General features: G+C 48.4%; 1 protein-coding gene across 5 annotated transcripts in view; it reads right to left on the reverse strand.

Moving 5' to 3' along the window:
• The window catches only part of LOC142587575 (uncharacterized), a 148990-nt gene that overhangs the window by 50774 nt on the left and 75340 nt on the right, over nt 1-22876 (reverse strand). For all 5 annotated transcript variants that reach the window (XM_075698689.1, XM_075698688.1, XM_075698687.1 and 2 more), the window contains one exon: nt 4534-4679. In XM_075698689.1, the coding sequence (XP_075554804.1) occupies nt 4534-4679 (146 nt within the window). The remainder of the gene's footprint in view (nt 1-4533; nt 4680-22876) is intronic.

Raw genomic sequence — 22876 nt, forward strand, 5'->3', positions numbered from 1 at the left:
CTCTCCAACCACTTCCCTGCCCAGCTCTGCCATTTGACCGTGTCGGCATTGATATATGCGGGCCTCTTCCATCTACTGGCGATGGCAACCGATGGATTGTTGTCGCCATAGATCATTTGACACGGTATGCTGAAACTGTCGCCGTGCCTGCCGCATCAGCAAAAGACATCGCCTCGCTCATTCTAAACAACTTCGTTCTCCGCCATGGCGCACCTCGCGAACTGTTGAGCGAGCGGGGCTGCGTATTCCTCTCGGATGTCCTCCATTCACTCCTATCTGAGTTTCAAATTATTCACCGCCCTACTACTGCTTATCATCCACAGACCAATGGCTTAACAGAACGATTCAACAGAACTCTTGGTGACATGCTATCAATATATGTTGCATCTGATCACTCCAACTGGGACCTTGTTCGTCACTTACGCATATAACACTGCCTCTCAAGCCACTACCGGATTCTCAACATTATTTCTGCTTTACGGCCGCCATCCCTCCAGCACCATTGACACGGTTCTCCCGTACCGACCGGACCCTGCTGAATGCTCACCTGTTTTTGCGGTTGCTCAGCACGCCGAGAAATGCCGACAACTGACCCGTTCTTTGACGTCTGCTCAACAGTGCCGCCAAAAAGAACGCCTTGACCTCAATCCTCCCCCTCATCCCTTCCCCGTCGACTCACTCGTGTGGCTTTGGGTGCCGCCTGTTGCTGCTCCTGGCCTTTCGTCCAAGCTCCTCCCGAAGTACCACGGTCCCTACCGCGTGGTTGCACAAATATCACCAGTGAACTACGTGGTCGAACCCGTATCGTCATCTTCCGATCTGCGTCGTCGGGGGCGAGAGACTGCACATTGACCGGGTGAAGCAGTATTACGATCCGTCCACCTCTTCCTAGGTCGCCAGGATGGCTACTCTTCAATTCCGGGGGTGATTGTGGCGAAGAAGATCGGCAGGCTGAAAAGCCCCGTTGCCATCGCATGGCACGTACCCAGTTCGTTCGCTGGCTGCGCCCTGCCTGCTGGTGCTGAGTTTGTCGCTGCTGCTCTACGTGCCGAATAAACCCCCCTTTACAATATATATATATATATATATATATATATATATATATATATATATATATATATATATATATATATATATATATATATATATATATATATATATATATATATATATATCCACCTGTTTCATCGGTAATGTAACATTTTACGGTGAGGTAATACGGAACTGTAAAGACTCACTTATGCCGTTGTTGCCTACATTGCCACATAGCAGATACACCGTGATCACTGTTTAGAAAAGAGTGCCTCCCTGTAGCATACGAACGCAGCATAGAATAGTTGCCACTTGAATCTCATAGTTGCGTTACTATTACACACTTGCAAATGCTAGATATTGAGAGGCTATTACTCAAGAGCAATGTAGTTAAAAACTGAAAGTTGTCTGCAGTTGTTGAACAAGGCTTGACATGTATGATAAAAATGCATGCATAAATATAAGAAATAGATAATCAGCAGACATTGAGAGGCTATTACTCAAGAGCAATGTAGTTAAAAACTGAAAGTTGTCTGCAGTTGTTGAACAAGGCTTGATATGTATTGATAAAAATGCACGCATAAATATAAGAAATAGATAATCAGCAGATGAATTTACCGATTTTTAGGACCAAGGCAATAAATGAATCCATAAATCTAATTGCTCAATATAAAACAAAGAATTATCACTTAGACGGCCTTCCCATTTAATGTGTCCCCTTCTTATAGGTCTCGTAGCCTGCGCCACGACGATATATTCCCTGAAGAAGCCTGCTGCTATTAAACATCAGACCATGGGAAATAAAAAAAAAACTTGCAGGACACTTAAGCTTCGTCATAAAGAATGGTACGCAATAGCGTTATCCGGCATCGATGACGCCGACACCAACACCGAATATTCTGCGACACGGGCCCGCATAGAAAACAATGGTGGGTTGATCCCTGCAACAGCGCAGGGTAGAGCAATGGCTCATACCCCCGTAAACCAGAGGCTACAAGCAGTGACCCATAAATGGCTCATATCCCTGAAATAAAGGGAAAAGCGAGTTGTGTTTGAGCTGCCGCACAACAAAGGTATGTTGTCTATTATATTAAAATATTTTCTCGGATATTCGAATTACCATACGACGCCATCATGTCTGTGGGCTGCGTGTAAGTCAGCCTTTACGAATTTTCGAACGCATTTTACTTTGAAAAGTTCAATTATTTCAGTACGCCTCTGCGCCAAACAGATGGCCTACGTCGTTGTAGCTCGGCATTATTTTTTTTTATCCACAAACTAAAGATCAACGCCGCCTACGGCGGAGTTGGGTTGTCCAGGGGTTCCGTGGCACGGGTTTTGCGTCACCTAGAGAGATAGCAAGACGCTGGGTGGTGCCTCCTTCAGGCATTTTCCTTCTTCTAGCTCGCCAGTGTGCTACGTCTCCGTGGCATATTTCCCTGTCTTTCGTGCCACCTTGAGCTGGTTTTCCTCCTCGAGCTGGGCAGCGTCTATATGGACCAATGCACATTATGGCGTGGTGCGGCCTGATGCGGTGAGATGTGCCGTTACGAACAAGCATTTCACCCATTTTAAAATTGTGGCTAGTATCATGTCCAACCAATCTGCTTTGCCCATTGCCATTTCATGCTGACATCCACTCTCGATTACGGAATAACCAGCAATATCTTTCTTTTTCTACCGATGTTATTAGAATCGGACCTACCCGTGATCACTAGGTGGAACACGTATTTCCCTATCAACAAAGGCCACAGCAACACCGACAACTTGCAACTTCCACGTAGCTGTCGTGTCGGGCAATCATTAGAGTAAGGTTTTTGAAAACAACCGCTAGTTTCTCAGCTCTATTTCTCTATTTCGGGTGCTTCCAGAAAAGCAAGAAAAAATAATAACGCACGGAACATGCCGAAAACCATTGAAAGGGAGGTTTTAGCACTGATTAACAACTTTCGTTTAGGAATTTACGACCATAACTGAAACAATTAACAGATGAATAATTATTCGTACACATTTAGTTTGGTAATCAGTGCAGTATAATGATTCTGTTAGCAGAAGGGCACATGTCACCAAAGAATATAGGTCTGACAATTGCATACAGTAGTAAGACGTGTTTTGAACCGCTTGGCATAAGTAATACGTAGGACTAAACAATTCTCTTACGGGAATAAAATGCGACATCTCAAAAGTTTACCTATTATAATTTATTTTAAAAACAAGGCACATGAGATATGCTAAAGATGGGCAAGGAATACCTCTCGACAACTAAAGCAGCTGTTTGGAATTGATCTCCTAAATTGCAGAGAGGAAATAGCCAATGATAGCTTTCTAACAGCATGGTATTAGGTATTTATGCTCCCGTGTAAGGTATGCACACGAAAAATGCCCCTCTATTTCTAATATTTATTTATGAGCTATGATTTGATCTAAACACAGACCATAGAAGGCAAGTTCGTCCGCCTAGCTGCGAGCCAAATAAGATTTCTCCAACCTCGCAAAAAAACTTTTCGCTAGTACGTTGTTTTCCTAGTCGCCCGTGTTATATATTGACATGTGCACTTGTTTATCTATTTTGGGTGACCGCTTTTCACTGTCAACCAAATGTTATCGCTTAGTGCGGGACTAGCCCGCATGTACAGAAAGCTTCTCGAATCTTATCGATGGTTTTATCAGCTGTCTGTTGTCACGGGCCTTGCGTAATCTTATAGCATGTGTGGCGTGCACTATTTAGAACTTTCTCGAAGACACGCGAGCACCAGTGATTGCTCTAGAACCTTCCATATGGCTCATGTATAAAAGCTGACGCGCTTGACCGACAGATCAGATTTCGACAATTGCCGACGGTGTTTGCCGCTTTATCTGTGTTTTGAGTGTAACTTGCTTCTATTGGGTGAACTTGTACCCACAAGAGCAAGTTGCACTCAATGCACAGCGAAGCACAGCTTCACTTCTGCGTGACAATGTTGTAACATAGAAGGCGAGGCGGCGCATATATGTCGTCGTCGGGGCGATCGCCGAGAAACGTGCATAATTGACATACGATAGCTCGCATGCGCATTCACAACCCTCTAGGTCTTCTTTTAAGTATGCAGGCAGCAATTGATAACCTTTGCCCACTGTCATGTCCCTCACACTTGTCGATGCATAGTACCTTTGCCAATTGCCAATTTCAAATGTTTAGGCTCATTGCGGAAAGGAGAAAATAAAGAGAGACGATATGCGATTCGTTGCAATGGGTGCCACCACAAGTGGAAGGAAGCAACGACGTCAGCAACAAATTATGAAAACTGCAATTATCGCTTTTAGCAATAAATCCTTTAAAATATATTTGCGAATGAATTCAATGGAAACTGCACCACTCATCCCAGTTTCTTAGTCATGTTTCAAAAGAAGTGTTTGAGGTCCCGTATAAAAAAAGTCATAAAGTATGACTGAGAATTCTCAAACCATGAAGTTAATTTGATCTAGGTAAGTTAGGAGTATGTAAAAGAAGATATACACTACCTCACGGATGCTGTAGTGCTTTCCAAAACCAAGAGTAGGGAGCTTACATTCTAATGTGATAAAATAAGTTGCAAATACAACTGCGGAAATGAACTTGCTTTCTTCCATGCTTTCCTCCAAGAGTACCTTGTGAACAAATATGGGGCCTAGTGGAGCAACGAAATGAGGCATTGTTAGATATAGCACAATAGGTCACAATATTCTGCAGCGCTCTTTTCCTTCTCTCTGCTTTGTGTTATTGTTCTGTAAAAGCAAGTGCGTGCACTTGTGCCATGAACTGTCAAACGTAAAAATAGGAGGGTAGAATAAAATTATACTGTGTTCGTTTTTGGAAAAAAATGCCACGTTTTCGGTGGTAGGATATTCCTCGCATTTAGGAAAAAGAAATCTTTCCAGTAAATATTTTCCATGCTTCGCACTTGTAATATAGTTTAAAAGACGGAAAACCCGTGCAGTTCACCTTAATATCACTGCGTCAGTGAAAAAAAAACAGCAGGATGAGGCTGTCAGCTATCGAACGGGGACCTAAGCTACGCTTACGCACCAAAGAAGCAAATGAGACAGCCGCATTTAGAAAATTGAGAACAAATTGCTGCTGGTCAGGAAAGTAGTGAGTGAGTGAGTAAGTGAGTGAATAAACTTTTATTTGGTCCAGCAAAGCGCGATAAAACGCGCACCCGGCTAATACCACGACGGGACTGACAGATCTAGTCTGCCGGCCCGATCACGGGCGCGCTGGACGGCCAGGATTTGATCCTCAAAGACGGGACTTCGCAGGAGCGCGTCCCACTCTTCCTTGGTGAACTTGGGCCCAGCGACCCGCACTCCCAGAGCATATGAGGCAACGTAGCTACCTCACCACAGGCCACGTAAGGACAATTTGGATAAATCTCGGGATATATGCTATTAAGGGACGCCGGATTTGGGTACGAGTTCGTTTGCAGAAGTCTCAATGTGACCGCCTGCGGCCTGCTTAACTTGGAGTGAGGCGGGGATAAAACTCTTCTCTCAAAGTAGAAGAATTTAGTGATTTCGTTGTGTGTGAGAGGAGCGTCTCTGTGTCCGGGGAGAGAGTCGCCCGATCCGAGGGCAGCGCAGTCGGTAAAGCCACGCGCAGCCTCGTGGGCAGACTCGTTGAGATTCAGAGGAACACCCTCAATCGCCCCGACCTGTGCAGGGAACCAAAGGATCGAGTGCATGGAGGTGTTGCCGTGTTTTGCGCCTTTGAGAATTTGAACTACCTGCCGGGCTACCCGGCCTTTCTGGTAGGCCCTGATGGCGGCTTTAAAATCGCTATACACCCAGTCTCTCCGACCGCCTTGCATGGCGAGTGCAATGGCCACTTGCTCGGCCACCTCTGGGTTCGTCGTCCGGACGGAAGCACAGTTGATAACTTTGGCCAGCCTGTCAACGACGGAAACCGCAAAAGCCTTGCCGTCTCGGTATGCAGCCGCGTCCACGAAGCTTGCTGCGGTTTTGCCCCTGTTTACTTGCTTTAGTATAGTCAATGCTCTTGCCTTGCGACGACCTGCGTTGTGAACGGGATGAACGTTGCGGGGCAAAGGGGTGACCACGATCTTCTCCCCTGTTTCTCTGGGGATTTGGGTTTCTTCAGCCAAGTTCATGGTTGATGCGAACCCGATCTCCTCGACGATACGCCTGCCGGCTGGCGTGGTGGACAGCCGAGTTAGCTGGGCCCGTTCCTGAGCCTCGGCTATCTCCTCCATGGTGTTGTGTATGCCGAGCCGAAGGAGGTCCTCTGTATGCGTTCTGACGGGCAGCCCGAGGGCTCTCTTGAAGAATTTTCTAATGAGGGCATTAAGCTTTTCCCGCTCGGCTCTGAGCCAGCTGTGCATGGCCACCGTGTAGGTGAAGTGACACAGCACAAAGGCGTTGATGTGCCGAAGCAGGTTGTCCTCCTTGAGGCCACGATGTCTGTTCGTGACGCTTCGGACAAGGCGAAAAGCATTGTCGGTTTTCGCTATTATCTTGCGTAACGCAGTGCCGTTGCCGCCGCGTGATTCTATAAACATACCCATGGCTCTGATGATGTAGACCCTGGGTATCGGGTCACCGCTCCGAGTGAACAGGTGAATGTGACTTTCTGAGACCGGTTTCCAGCCCTTGGGTCTGCGGCCTTTTTCTTTTCTCTAAAGGAGAAGCTCAGATTTGGTCGGAGAGCATCTGAGTCCGGTGGGTAGCAGGTACTGCTCCGTGACGTCTACCGCCTCTTGCATGGCGCTTTCCACTTGCCCTTCGCTACCGCCGGTGCACCAGATGGTGATGTCATCTGCGTAGATGGTGTGTTTGATACCTTCAACTTGGGCCAGATTCCTCGAGAGGCCGATCATGCAGATGTTGAAGAGAGCAGCAGAAATGACCGAGCCTTGCGGCGTGCCCTATGGGCCCAGGAGCACCTCGTCGGAGACAAAGTTGCCGATCCGCAGCTTCGCTTTCCTCCCCGTCAGGAACGAACGGACGTAGTTATATAGTCTGGGGCCCAGCTCGAGGTCTGCCATGGAGGCCAGAATGCGTTCGTGGAGAACGTTGTCAAACGCTTTCTCGAGGTCGAGTCCGAGCAGGGCCCTGGTGTCTCTGGTACTGCCGTCGATGATTTGATGTTTGATCATCTTCATGGCGTCCTGCGACGAGAGGCCGGCACGAAAGCCAATCATGTTGTGAGTATAGATGTTGTTCTCTTCGAGATATCTGTTTAGTCTGTTGAGGACGACATGCTCCACTACTTTCCCAACGCAGGAGGTGAGAGAGATCGGTCGGAGGTTGTCCACGTTTGGAGCCTTGCCGGGTTTGGGGATCAGGACGACATTGGCGGTCTTCCATTGCTCTGGGACGCTGCCGTTTTTCCACGTCTCTTTGATCTTCTCGGTGAGGTATGCGATCGAACCGTCGTCAAGGTTCCGCAGCATCTTGTTGGTGATTCTGGCGGCACCTGGCGCACACTTCCCCTTGAGCGCGAAAATGGCTTGCCTAATTTCCCCCACGGTAAAATCTTCGTCCAATTCCGGACGCCTTGGGCCGAGGTAGTCGGGAAACCGGTCTTCCTCGTTTCCACGCTTTATGGGAAGGTATTTCTCCATGAGCTTGGCAACCAGCTCGTCCCCGGAACAGGATGTGGTAGCTTCGTGAAGGGCTCTGGCGAGCGTGTGTCTCTGACTGGATCTGGTGCTGCCCTCGTCGAGGAAATGTTTAAGCATGCCCCAGGACCTGCCGTTACGCATCTGCCCGTCGATCGAGTCACAGACCTCGTCCCATTGCTGCTTGCCGAGGGTCCGACAGTGATCTTCGATGGCCTTGTTAAGCTCGGAGGTCTTTTTCCTCAATCTTCGGTTAAACCTTTGTCCCTTCCATCTTAGAAGCAGCGCCTGCTTGGCCTCGATCAGGTGGGCCAGCCTACTGTCCATCTTTTCTACCTCCAGGTCGCTGACGATCTTCTTAGTGGATGACTCGGCGTCACTCTTGATTCGCTCGCACCAGTCTTTCAGGTCTTTGGGGACGGGTGCGCTGTGGTTGCCGCGGAGCTTGCGAAAAAGGTCCCAGTCCGTGACAGCGAATTCTCTGGATTTACTTCGGGTGACTTCGAAGCGGGTCTCGAGCACATAATGGTCGCTACCAAAATTTATTGCGGTGTTGCTTCACTCGGCTCCCTCGACGTTCTTCACGAACGCCAGATCGGGGGTGGTGTCGCGGCTCACCGAGTTGCCGATTCGGGTGGGGAAAGCCTTGTCCGTGATGAGCGTGAAGTCCATTTCGTTGGCGTTCTGCCACAGACCCCGGCCCTTGCTCGTGCCGTAGACGTACCCCCACACGCCATACGGTGCGTTGAAATCTCCGACGACGACCAAGGGATGGGTGCCGGCCAGGTCGACGGAATTCTTGAGTATCGTTTTGAACTGCTGTTGCGAGTGCCTAAGATTGCTGTGGATGTTGAGTATAAACACGCTGTTTCTTCGCTGGTTGCGTTGTCTCGTGTTGAGCAGAACCTCCGCCATGACGTATTCGACCTTGCAACTCGCCAGCTTCAGGTCGTGAGACAAGTGTGTAAGCCTCCTGTCAATTAACGTGCCTGCGTTCGGCCTGCGCGGAGACGGCACGATAACCAGAGAGGGATGCGGCAGAGACGAGGGTTTCCTGTAATGCTATTACTTGTGGTTTGTTAGGTAGCGATCTTAAATACTGCTGCAAAGGAGCCCTCTTATTGGAGTACCCCCGGCAGTTCCACTGCCAAATTTTGAACTCCTCTTTGGAACTATCCATGATTAGATAAATTTCCAGGGTACCCGCTGTAAGCAAAGGTGCACGCAAGAAGTTCCCCCCACTCTGACGTGCCGATGTGCTCGTAGCCCTGATCTGAGTCCCCGACGCGTTCGGAACAACGACCTGCATCGGAGTTACGGACGTAATATTCGGGATCACCAGACGCTCTAGGGCGTCCATGCGATCGGCCAGCGCGCCTAGGCCTCTCCTCGGGTCTCCAAGGGCGACTTGCACCTGTGCTAAGCCTTGTTGTAACTGCTGCACACTCTTAGTGAGAGTGGCCAGCATGCCTTTGACCTCAGAAGTTTGAGAATCTGAATAGTCCTTACTCGAAACTGTCCTACGCTTTTCGGCGCCGGTCGAGTCGCAGGCCGGAACTGGTGCTTCTGTGGCAGTCATCGCCGAGGCATTGGATGTAGCACTCTGACTGATTACCAATTTCTTAATCTCTATCATTTCACTAGCCATCTTTGTGATCATCTCTTTTAACTCCGCGTTTTCCTTCATAAGGCGTGCTACCTTGTCGTCCCTGGATTGCTCTGGAAGCGGGTCGCGTGGGCCCCGGTAGGATCTCGCGTGGGCGCCGCCAGCAACCATATCTGCCCAAGATAGCGTCGACTTTCTCTTCCTCTGCTGGCCGGCACTGGACACATACCGGGCCCTCGAGACAGAGCGGCTCCTGGAGCGGCTTCCGGATCTGCCCCTGGACATAGATCTGCCCCTGGACCGGGATCTTCCCCTGGACCTGGAACGGCGTCCGGAAGGCGGAGAGGGGCTCCTGGATCTAGAGCTCCCGCGAGCCGCGGAGCGACCGGCGGCGGCCGGGAGTTGTCGCTCGCCCATGGCGAGGGCCGGAGACTTGCTTCTATTGGCTCAGGATCGGTCCCCGCGCCTGCGTCTGACGAGGTACGGCGTCTGGTACCTCTGCTTGCATTCCTTGGCAGCGGTGAAGTGTCGGCCTCCGCACAGCCTGCATTTGGGGTCGCACTTGTGTTGTTCGTCCAGGTTGGCGATGCCGCATCCCCTGCACATAGTTTCATCCGGCGAGGGGCAAACGTCCGCTCGATGCCCGAAGCGGCCACAGACGTAGCACACCTCCACTTGCTTCCTATATAATGCGCACCTGACAAGTGTGCCACCGTACGACACGTAGTTTGGCACCTTGTAGCCGTCGAAGACCACAATCACGGTGCCCGTGCTCTTGATTCGTTTGGCTCCCAAGGCCAGCGGGTTCTTCTAGTTGACAATCTTGCGATCGAGCTCCTCCGGGCCTTCACTCGGCGCGATGCCGCGGATGACGCCTTTGCACGTAGAGTTGGGCGCTGCCTCGTGCGCATTCACCTCGTGCTGCTGGCCGCCAACAGCGATGCACTCGACCCTGACGTAGAGGGTCGCATTCTCTCTGCTGGGGGTGCTGATGACCATGATATTTTGGTGGAAATTCGGGCACATTGTGTCCGAGTCCCGCTTCGCCTGGTCGAAACCGACTGCGTTCCATATGGCCTCGGCCACAACTGTCGGCCCCACCTTGCTGATGTTCAGACCTCCCTTCGGCCTGACGGTGATCTTCGCGTCTTCTTTGGGCAACGGAGGCATCCTTCCACCCCGAATAATTTTGGCTTTAGCGCTGCTGCGGTCTCGGTGACTCTTTGTGGTCGCATTGTCATTTGGCTTAGCGCCGGTAGAAGTGGCACCAACTCGCTCGACGGGCGCCGATTTGGCTCCGGAGCGCCTGGCAGCAACTGTTCGCCATCCGAGATCCTTGGAAAATTCCTCGGGAGTCAGAAGCTCCCCTTCCACTTCACATTCCATCACTGCAGACACTGACGAGGAAAGCTGGCGCCGCAGCAGCACTTCGCCGCGCTAATACAAGCGCGGCTAGGCTTAGCTTCGCAGCGGCGTGGTCTGGACGGAAAAGGCTGATAAAATCGCAACAAGGCCACCCACCTTTAAGAGTCGGGTGTCTACGGGATCGCCACAACTTGAAGAGTCCGTTGGCACTAAAATAGTCGAACTGGGCTCAAATTAAATCCCAGAAATCATTTTCAGAAGCGGGAGCCGGTCTTCGCCCCTTACTGGCACGTTCGTCGTCGTCGTCTAGCTCAGTCGGTAGAACATGAGACTCTTAATCTCAGGAAAGTAACTTGGTAATAAAAAATCACTGAATCGGAATGTGAAGTGAAATCCAAAATGCTTACCGCAAGTGAAGTAACTTACCCATCTGCAAGTGCTCGTCTCAAGAACTAATAAAGTTGATTAAATAATGCTAAGTTGGTAACTTTAAGAAGCGGTTGCGAAGGAAATATATTTGTTTCTAGCAGTGCAATTATCTGCTGCAGCACTTTGCGCAGTTTGTGGTGAACTGCTACGACTTTAGCTCTCTTGCTCTTCAGAGTTCATTCATACTGCAACTTTATGCGAGCGAAATATTTCTATACCATGCAAAGTGATTTTGTGGCAACTAACGCATGCTCTGACGTATCGAACTATATATTTGAATATTCATCAACAGGCGTTTAAACATGCAAATAAACAACTGATGTTATTCATATATTTCTAAAATATAGTACAAACAGGCTAACTACAGATAGAAATTGCTTAAAATAAAAGTATCCAGTGTTCATTCCCCAATATTACAGTATCTGTGCTTGAACCGACGAGGTGGTTTAGTAGCCACGACGATGCCCTGCTGAACATGTGAGCGCGGGCACAGTTCTCAGCCGCAGCAGCCTTAATTAAGTGTGAGCGAAATCCGAAAAACACTCGTGTACAAACATTCGGTTGTGTAAAAAAAATTGAAGAGCTCAGAATTATTCCATCGTCCGTATAAACGAAGCAGTACGCTTTGACACAATTGTACAGTAGTGCTGGCACGTGTTGTTTCCTTTCATATAATTTTCCTTTCCCATTGTGTTTAGCGTTATGCGAATAGGCAAACGTGCACTGTACAAAGCTAAGAGCTTCACGCATATACAAATAGCGATGCAGACCAATATTTTATTACCACAGTCCATCGGCAAAAGGGCTCGAAGAAAAGTTGGCTCAAGCAGAAACTGACGCTTCGAAATTGGATGTATTACTTCCCATTTCTTAGTAGCAGTCTTAGTAGCCGTCTTAGTTGCTGCAACTGCTGATAAAGTGCAGCAAATGCTCAGAAAACATATCCAGCTTTTCTGGACACCTACCAATTACCGCACCACGCGCCCACGGAGCGAACCTAACGTATTTTCAATGGTACTAGTGAGGTTTTGCAAATAATTAAAATCGCAAGTTGATTATTGAAAAAGTCCAGGTGAGAGACAGATTCTTGAAGACAATCCACACAAGAGAAATGCAGTGAATATGCCGTCGAAAGCTAAAGTTTCGCTCCCTATGTGGTTGAACATGCAGGAATGAAAACCTATGGAAACCACAAAAATTTCTACTCAATTTTCACAATACGGGCTCTTGTGAAACTACGGCTGCTCGTGTATGCAGTTCATTGTATGCTTATGGAGCCCGGAGACGAAGCTTTTGATTGATTTCCATATTGACTCTCTACAGATGGCGCAACGCTGTTCCCCAAAGCAAATGTTGAAACACAGTCGTGCAAAAGCTACGTGGCATTAAACCCAAGCGTATCATTCGGGATTCCTTAAAAGACGTGGTTGAGTGATTTAATGGCGCGCTCCTGTGTTGACACGTAAGGCCAGCAGCTGTTTATGTGATAACAGAGCGATGTGACTGAATTGGCTACCTTGTGCGCATGTCTTCCGTGTTTAAATCCATCGCACGTGTGCCAATAAGCGATACACCGTGCCTTCATAAACTCTTGTTTTTGGTGCAATAAAGGGATCTTGCAAAAGGAGCCGCTGCGTCCACTTCGGTTATTATACTTGCGGCGAGGCAAGGTTGTGCGCGTGTGGAGAAGGCGTTACCGGCAAGATGGCCTTCGGTGTTCGTATCGGCGAATTTCACTTAAATCGTAACTCTTCATTGGAGGATAACGGCGAGCGTATAGAGCTATGCTGCACTGCAAACAAGCTCATGGAAGAAGCCGACAAAAGCGCAGTATTGCTGAGCTGCTGTGGGGAGGATATACACACCCTAATAGCTACCCTCGTAAAGCCTCTCCGACCAGCGAACACTGACTACCTGTCCATCGTAAAAGCCGTGAAGAACCACGTCAACCCGAAGCCATCCGAGTCAAGGTACGTATTCTCGAAGCGAGATCAACACGACGTCGAATCTGTTGCAGACTACGTTACAGCTTTACGTAAGCTAGCCGAGAAGTGCGGGTTCAATGACAACCAGCTTCCTCTTGACGCAATGCTGAGGGTCCAGTTGGTTTTTGCAATCACCGACAGCATTGTGCACCAACGCGTGTGGCTGAGAAAGACCTGACTTTCAAGATGGGCTACAATCTAGCAGTCACGGCAGAGGCTGCTGCAAAACATCCAAGGGTTATAGGCAGCCTCCGCCAGGACGTCCCAGATTTGCCAGCCGAAGTGGACAGGCAACACATGAAGCGGCATAAGAATGGGCAAGATGAAAAGAACTTGAAACGAGCATATGAAACGGCAGTGTTTCTGGTGTTTCAGCAACCACGCTGCATACCGTTGCAGGTTTAAAACCGCAGTATGCTTCAACTGTTCCGTGAAAAGACACTTGGCCAAAGCGGGCCGGAAGAAACAAAGCGATCAGGTTAACCACCAGTTGGAAAATATGCCAAACTCGGTGCAAACTAAGTATGATGATATGCTAACTATTTTTAAGTGACTAGCGGGTGCCCCAAATTTATGGTTGCCGTAAGTATAGGGGGTGAAATAGTGCCAATGGAAGTTGACTCAGGAGCAGCTAGATTGATTATTAGTCAAAATACGTTCAGCAAACTAAAAGTGGCAAGGCACATTAGGCTTGAAGAAGCGGACTTGGACTCGTAACTTGGACTAAGGAAGGATTGGAAGTCGTCGGAAAAGCCACACTTCCGGTGAATTTCAAAGAACAAGACATCCAGCCAGTGGTAGGAAACTCCCCGGTTTCGGTGGCAGAGGTAATTGGCGTCATCTCTGTAATGGGCGAACGCAAAAATCCGTTTCCCTTGCATGGCTTTGTAGATCGTCGCGCGCACGCGCGCTGATCCAGGTGGCCTAGCCCTTCCCCCTCCCAACGCCTCTCCGATCGCCCTCCCTCGTTGCTACCCTCGCAACTCCCTCACCTTCGACTGTCTCCGCGAGCACGCCGCGCGGCCCCGCCGGCCCAGAACCAGCTCAGTCCGCTGCATGACGTTTCATGTTTCGTTATCTGCTCTTATCGCGAAGCGTGTGCTGCTGTGCGTTGACCGGCGTCGCTAGTTTCGTCAGTTTCGCGGTCCTGGGTAGCTGCGTGCTTGTGCTGCGCGATGTTTCACTTGTTTCACGACTCGTACCGCTTGTGCATCATGCCGTAGTGCACGAATACCTTAAAAACAAGTCCTGCAATATTGTTCCGGGTGCCTAAAAACAACAGGTGAGCGCTCAGACCCAAAGACATTAGAAAGCGCATGTACACGAACCTCATGTGCCTCATGGAGCCTCCTGTGCTCCAAGAGGCTCCAGACGTCGTTGCGCCTTGATTGTGCTACACTTGCCTCTTCCCGGTAGAGAAAGCTGACAAATAGATGTTCCTTCTCATTGTCACCTGGTCTATGACTTGTGTTTTTCCGTGCCAAGTGTCATTCTACAACTTCAGTAACTTGCCCGGCTTTCTATACCGCCCTCAGTGCTTTTTCTGTGTATCGCGTTCTACAAACGTCCTAACAGCTGAAAAATTACTGTTAGTGTTTGTGTACTATCTCAGTAACCCCCGATGAGAAAACCGCGCGAACAGCCTTCATGTGTAGGCATGATACGCTTTTTTTTTCTTCTGGAAAGCATGAGCATTGCAAGTGTCCTACATGCAGATTTTCGGAGTTCGTGTTTATTATACAAAGGAGAGCCTAGTAGGTACGACTTAGTGCCTTAAGTGACGTAATTTTATTGCTTAGCATTGCATTCGGGTAGAAAGAAAAGTCATGTTGTTGTCTTATTTTACTTGGTCTTTGATTGAGGAATGAGCCTTTCTGCGAATTTTTTCTATGTGCTGCTGCAAAAAACGACTACCTTCTATTCCCCTTGCCACCGTTACTCAAGTTGTGGCCAAGTGCAAAATAATTTGATAATGTGTGTTTCAGTTTTTAGTAGAATGTAATTTTTTTCTGCCATGTTTTTTCAATTTGTTCAGCAGTAATGAACATGTCACGGATTTCCTATACTTTCGTGCAGATTTATAAGTAAGCTTTCTTTTGGTGTGGCTCTCAATCAAACAATGTTAGCATTTTATTCAATTTTTCAGCTATTTTGCGTGTCATTGTTTTTGCCATTACCAGTGAGTTTTCCCTTTTTATAGTTGTCATGACTATGTCATACATGTCGTCCCGTTCTGCGCAATCTATTAGTTCATATATCAGATGCTCGTCTACATTTCGGTCTTGAGGACATTATATAGAAATCTTCTTTTTTTATATGTGTGCATGAAACGGCCTTCGCGTTTTCTAGCGCTTTCTTTGGTTATTTCACCATCTGTGAACTTTTGTGTTTAGTACTCTTGTATATGTCATGCACCTTGCACTTTTGCTCATATTTTTGAGCGTGTATCACACCACGTTGTAAGAAAAATCTCTTTTCGGAAACGAAGTCAATAAAGCGAGACTAAATATCTGTTGTGTTGGAAGTGGAATTTTTTTATGTCCCGGCACATGCTGGTATAATATAAGTATGGGCAAGACTGCGTGCGTGCCAACGCTTAGCCCACGACGCACCACGCGCCAGCTCGCAAGCAACGCGCGCGCTACGCAGCGCATTAGCATTGCTTGCGAGCTGACGCGTGGCGCGCCGTAACTAGCGCGCAAGCGTATACACGAGGCAACCTAAAGTTTGCCCGCGCGACACCAGCGCCGAGTGCTCACCTAGCGGACCGATGGAACTTTCGAGGGTCGTCGCTGCGCTAGCGCGCGCCCGTGTTCTCTACGGCGGGAGCGCTCGTGCGCGTGGTTTTTGCGATGCCGAGTGCGACCTCATCAGCCAGGAAAGGTGGCACGCAATACTGATGTGTTGTTCATTACCACAGCAGCCTCGAAAACGCGAAAGGTCGTACGCCGCCCGTGAAGTTCTACAGATTTCCTGGGAAGTGGTACGAGAAGGGCGGACGACAAGCATGGATAACCGCAGTGCGCCGAGTCAAGTAAGTCTCATACTTTCGCATTCGCGTGTAATATCTTGAAAGCGGAATAGTCATATGCGTGCTTTTAGTGCACGGCCTGTTTGTTTAGTCGTGTCGCGTTGTTGAATTGTGGTGGCATCCGCCGTTTGTTAGCGGTAAATGCATGTGTGTTGCGCCGCTAAGCTCTACGACGCGTGCTCGATTCCCTGCCACGGCGGCCGCATTTCGATAGGAGTAAAATGCAAGAACACCCTTGTTACCGTGTGCTTTGATTTTTGTGCACGTTAAAGAACCCCCAGAGATTAAACTTATTCCTGAGGTTACCCATTACAGCGGGTCTTATATTGATTTCGTGGTTTTGGCATGGTTTTGGCACTTACAACCCCCGAATTTATTTGATTGCACTGTGCCTTTCCTCGCGATCGGCATGGACGAGCTCAAGAGAATTATTTGCCTTTTCCAAACGCTGCAACTTAAATTACTAGTTGTGCAGGTAACAAAAGGGGCCGCGCGCTACTTTTGTGTGGTAGCAGACCGTATTCAATGCAAGCCGCGGTCGTCGCGTGCGTCGGGAAGCGGCAGATCGGAAAGCAGCCGCTCGAGACGTGCGCGTTATGTTTGTTGTTTGCCCATGCTTTCTAAGTATCTAAGTGTGCAAGTATCATAACTTGTAGTGGTACCACTCTTGCAGAATAATATATGCACACAATCACAGGAACGTTACCTTTGCAAACATATTATTGTGAGTAATTTAATCCCCACAACAAATAGGCACACATACTGTTTCATTTATATGCGATGCAAATGAAAGCGGCGCCAAACAGACCAATGGCACTCACAACAGTCTTCTCACGGCACCACCGGGACATGTGCTTTCGTACTGCAGCGACACAGCTCTTGAGCAGCAGCAAGACACGTGTGAAACAGACTCCAGAACATGCCTTTGTGAAGTGACGGAACCGTCACGAAGCAGCCGAATGGATCTGCAGTCATCGAGTAGTATGACAACAGAAGTTTCTGCTGCCAGTGTGACTTATGTCGTAATTGAAATAAAAGTGGCTAAATTTCTGAACATGGTGCGTACCTCTAACTCGACGTCGTCTACGATCTTGTCGGACACCTGTGACACCCACTTGGCTTTCACTCTCACATCACCGTCCACAATTTGTTCAATGCCGTACACGTTCGGAAGCAGACGCTCCCCTATCGTGAGGTTGCCGCCACGAAAAAAGAAAGCTGTCGCCGTCGGCAACGTTCTTGAAACCGCACGGCAATCTTTGCATCGCTGTTGCGCAAGCAGGCGATCTGCCGCCGTCGAAAACGGAGCGCCGTTAGAACGAGCAGCGAAGAAAAGCGCGGACGGCACAACGTAAACAAAGCGGAGACTGCGCCACGACGCGACCGCGCTGCTTGGCGTTTCCACATTGGGGCGCTGTCAGGAGGCGTAGTAGCGCCGCCTGGCCATGGTTTTCTCCTCTATAGAAAAAAAAACGCCCCGTTTACGGGTAAACACAAAAAAGCGGCGCGCGCGGCAAGGGAGAAAGGGAGCGGAGCGGGTCGGCATAATAAAAAAAAGGAAAGAAAAATGTTTGGGAGAGAAGGTGCCGCACGGCTGCTGTTCCTGTTGCCATGACAACGTAAACAATCGTGTGCGCCGCCATTTTGCTTCCGCGTCGCCCATTGGTTAGGGCCGTAACTGAAGGGAACTTTGGCGCTACCGTCGAAAGAGCGTCTGCTAGAAAACGGCCAATGGGAGCCATACGGAGATTGCCCCGCTTCCCCCAGATCCAGCCACCGATACTCGTTGTAGGAAACGAAGGTAGCTCGCGTTTCGGTTGTGATTGGTTCAAGGCTTTGAACATTAAGGTCAATGGGCTTCACAGCGCGAACAAAACGCAGAAGCCCTTATCAAAAAGTTTCCGGATGTTTTTCGCGAAACATTTCCAGACGCTGCTCTGCCACCACTACACATCGAGCTAAAGCAGAACGCCCGGCCCAAGTTTCTAAAATATCGAAGCATTCCATTCGCACTCAAGGTTGACGTCATAACAGAACTGGAAAAACTGGAACGTCAAGGTATTCTGCAAATGATGCAGTACTCCGAATGGGCCACCCTTGTGGTCGTCGTCCGTAAAAAGGTTGGGTCATTAAGAATATGCGGCGACTGTTGAAGTACAGTCAACCAAGCTGTTAGGAACAACGTTTATCCTTTACCTACTTGGAAGGAACTTTTCGCAAAGTTGGCGAAAGGCTGTATTTTTTCTAAAATTGACTTGACGCATGTGTACCAGCAACTTGCAGTTGATGACGCTTCAGCAGAAGTGCTGACGATAAATACAGTAAAGGGCCTGTACAAAGTGCGACGTTTGGTGTGTCGGTGGCACCCGAATTATTTCAAAGAGCAATTCATACAGTACCTGCAGATCTATTCCAGGTAGCGGCATACCTCGACGACATCCTTGTGGCCAGCGAAAAGCACCACGAAGTCCTCGTAGAGGTTCTCAACCGATTGTGAAAAGCGAGACTGCGTAACGAAGGCGCCAAGTGTCAGTTCTTCGAAGAGAGCCTGGAGAACTTGGGACACCGGATAGACGCAAATGGCATCCACCCGTCAAAGGCTAAAGTCGAGGCGATTCGCAAACCACCTGCACCAAAGAACAAGGAGCGCCAAACTTTCCTAAATATGGTGAATTTCTACAATCGCTTCCTAAAGGGTCGGTGTTAGGTTGCCGAAGTGATCTACCGCCTACTGGACAGTGACAGTACGTGGGAGTGGGGCGAAGAGCAGCAATTAGCTTTCGAAAGACTGAAGACGTTGCTGACGTCCGAGTTACATTTAGTGCATTTCAACACTGATTCACCCTTAATTCTGCTTTGTGATGCATCACCCGTGGGTGTGGCAGCTGTATTAGCTAACAGCGATGCTAAAGCACGCGAGCAGCCTTTTGCTTAGGCGTCAAGAACACTCAATTACACAAAACCTGATTACGCCTCGATTGCCCGCGAGGCTCTAGCTATTCTCTATGGCGTCCGTCAATTTCACCACTACCTCTGTGGGCGAGAATACCGCATAATGAAGGATTATAAGCCACTACTCGGTATCTTTCAACAAGACAAGCAGATTCCTGTTGTTTTGTCACCGCGCACATTGCGGTGGTCTTTGTTGTTATCTGCTTACGAATGGAAACTCGAGTATAAAAGGACGCAAAATCACGCAAACGCTGACTGTCTAAGCAAGCTACCGATACCCGGTGAGAGGAGAGACATCGAGCCATAAGGACAACGTCCTTTTGTTGGAATCATTGGAGTACCCTCCTATCAGCGCCGCAGACGTCACATCAGCCACTCTGCGTATTCCTTGCCTGTCGCGTGTGAAGAAATAGGTCGCAACTGGCTGGTCAGATCAAGCTGGGCCCCCGGAATATGCCACCTATCAGGTGAGGCTCGAAGAATTGTCTTTTCACCGTGACTGCCTTCTGGGGGGTAACAGGGTCATACTGCCAGAAGAACTCAGAAGATGTCCTCGCCATTCTGCACGCAAATCGCCCTGGCATAACGGACATGAATGCTCTGCACAAGTCATAAGTGTGGTGGCCAAAGATCAATGCCCAGATTGAAGATTTCGTGGGTCATCGCAAACTCTGTCAAGAAAACTGGCAAAGCCAGCCTAAAACACCTGTGCTTTTCTGGACGAACCCCTAAAGCCGATGGAGCAGAATTCATAGATTTTCCAGGGCCGGTTAAGGGCGTTTTCTTTCTTATTGTCCTGGACGCGCTATGAAACTGGGCCGACATCCAGATAATGTCATCGCTTCACTCCTCACCTGTGATCGGAAAACTGCGAAGAACGTTTGCTTCATATGGATTGCCGGAGTTAAATGTTTCTGATAACGGCACAGCCTTCACGAGCAACGAAATGCAATCTCTCTTGAACAAAAATGGCGTGCGCTACATGTACTACACAGCGCCATACCATTCCACATTGGCCTTTAAGGCACAGTGGCCTTTAAGGTTTCTCGGTTTTTATTCAAGCAGCACTCCACGCCCCACTCGGAAACCGGGAGGAGAACTCATGCTGGATAGGAGCTTCCGCTCTGTCTTGTCGAGACTGCACCCTGACGTAAAAAGCCACGGATGTACCAAGCCCCTATGCGCGAGGGAGTTCTTATGCAGTGACCCCGTGTATGTGCGAAACTTTTCCCGTGTTCCGAAGTGGCTGGCCGAGCGGATACTGCGTCGCTTGAGCCACGTGATGCACAAAGTACAGACTTCGGATGGTTCAGTACACCGACGTCATCGCAACCACGTACGGAGAGCATGGATGCTGTACCGAAAATCTATCACGCTAACTAACCCCTGCTTCAAGCTTCCAGCGACAAAAACTGCAGTTCAGAGATCGCCTATGCTAGAAGTTCCGCAAGCATGCCGTAGGTCTACTCGTGCACGTCAACCAGTGCTTCGTTACGGCATTGACTACTAGGTGGAAGGGGATGTGATAACAGAGCAATGTGGCGGAATTGGCTATGTTGTGCGCATGTTTTCCGTGTTTAAACCCATCGCACGTGCCGATAAGCGACGCACCGTGCCTACATATACCCTTCTTTGTGCAATAAAGGAGTTTTGCAAAAGCTGCTGCTGCGTCCACATCGGTTATTATAGTTTAAAAAGGCACTCCGTGATATTTCCACTGTCCCACCAGATGACAGAAACACAGAACTCAAGACTCAGTTTAGGTTGTCGCATTTCAATGAGTCGGTTTATTTTTCCACGTATCTCTAATGTTGTAATCTTATTACGTTTCATCAATGACGACGGAGAATTCCCCGATCCTTCTACATTGTCCGAATAGAAACGCTAACAGCTTCGCTGTTAGGGTTGATTTCATTGTGATATTCCGCGGCGTCACCCTGATGGACATAATGAAACTTTTAGTGATTCAAGCAAAACAGGCATATATTCTTTGGTATCACGCATAAATCATACAGCACAATGTTTGTTTCAATAAGGAACATGCATAAAACAAGCACCCAAGCAGCGTAATTGCTTATAAAACAGTCCTTATAATAATCTAAAGCACGTAGCTCGTTCAAAATACGTTTAGCGCTAAAAATAACTTGCACAAGCTGTCGTGGCGACGGCAGCTTACGGCGTGAGGAGTGACGTCACTAGCGTTTCATATATCATAAACCAGCCAAGGAACTTCATTCTTGCAGTACTGCTATAGGTAGGCAATGCATAGTTGCCTGCCATAGCAGTGATTTTCTAGTGGTGAGTACTCCGGAGGCGCAGCGTGAATACCAGCTACGGCAAAGCGAAAAGAAACTGCAATATGACAAGCAGCGGCATCCTGCGGCTAATCCGCCGTGGAGGTGCAGTTCGCAATAGGTGGCCCACATTTTCCCGAGGTATTCGAACTTGTGTACATGTGCCCATGGTAGAGTATATAAGCGACACTGCACGAGGATGTAGAAAGAAAGAGCGCTTCACTTTCAACTATACATTTTATTTTCGCACGCATCGATAAATATATACCGTACGAGCGGAAACAAACGTAACAGCAAAAAAAAGAACATTGAGTGCTGCATTTCGTTGAACCGAACACGGGTGGAACGCAAGGGAAAAACATGTACTACAATAGTCACAAAGCTAAAGCGAGGAATCGTATTTCCTTTTCCGATAGTGACACCGAAGGCTTGCTTACACACTTTTACTCAAATTTTGCAATCTCGTAGGCCTCTACAATCTCCCTCGTCATCCTGCAATGAGCCTTGTACAGAATAGAAGTGCTTTCAAGCTTGGGTTTGCAGGAACAATCTCGGCAGTGAATACCCAAGCTGCGGAAGAAGTTAGCCTAGAAAATTTTAGCGCTCCGCGAGTACCCTCCGTGCTTCGCTGCGCGCCGACGGTGTTTGGTCATGCGAACGTGCACGCGAAGCCACAGTGACGGTCTGCCAATGAAAAACCCGAAAAGAAGCGCCCCGAAAAATGAATTGATCTAGATTAACGCATTATTAGCCACATACTAAAATTTGTTTCTAGGAATTAAAGCTTTTTCCATTCAATACTGTGCCCATATAAAGAAGAGCTCCGCAAAACTGCGATCAAGGACAATCAACTATTTCTAAGTTTGCACGCACCCACCGCGAAATGTCTCTCTGGCCTAAGCAATTTCGCGCACAATGTCTGGAACGGAGTATAAAAACCCAACTGAGGACAAAGTAATTTGTTCCAAAACGGGCGCAAAACATTGTTATAACCGGTGTGCAAATAAATATAGAATAAACACGGAATGAAAAATTCAGAGAATGCTCCTGATGCAGCTTTCTGCTGCTCGATACGTGCTACATAAAAGTCTTTTCCGAGCGTGAAAGGAGCTCGCGAATACACGCAAAGTGCCACGAGCGGCCACGAGCGCGGCAATATTGCGTGTACTTGCGGGCTTTTTGTCGCACTAGGAAAAACACGTTTATATAGCACGTATTCAGCAACAGAAACTGCATGGGGAGTTCTTGATGTCGCTCTACATTTCTCTCATTTACTCTTTTCATCAAATTAAAATATTTGAGAAGTTGAATAATTAATTAAGACATACTATCAAATTAGGCGCAATGACAAAAATAAATTGAGTATCTCCAAGCGACAGCAAACAACATAGCCTTGGTTCTGTCCAGGTACTTATCATTTGCATATTTCCAAATAGTTGCTAATGTTAGCTCAGACAACCTGCATAGCGTTTTCCTGTCGACATATAAAATAGCCACTGAGCTTAAGGGCGCAGGTCCATGCAACCTTATTTATGACTTTGTTGGCGAAACGCAAGCTAAAGTTGTCAAAGAGTTTCACGTAATCG

This window comes from Dermacentor variabilis, chromosome 7 (genome assembly GCF_050947875.1).
Source record: "Dermacentor variabilis isolate Ectoservices chromosome 7, ASM5094787v1, whole genome shotgun sequence".
Taxonomy (NCBI): domain Eukaryota; kingdom Metazoa; phylum Arthropoda; class Arachnida; order Ixodida; family Ixodidae; genus Dermacentor; species Dermacentor variabilis.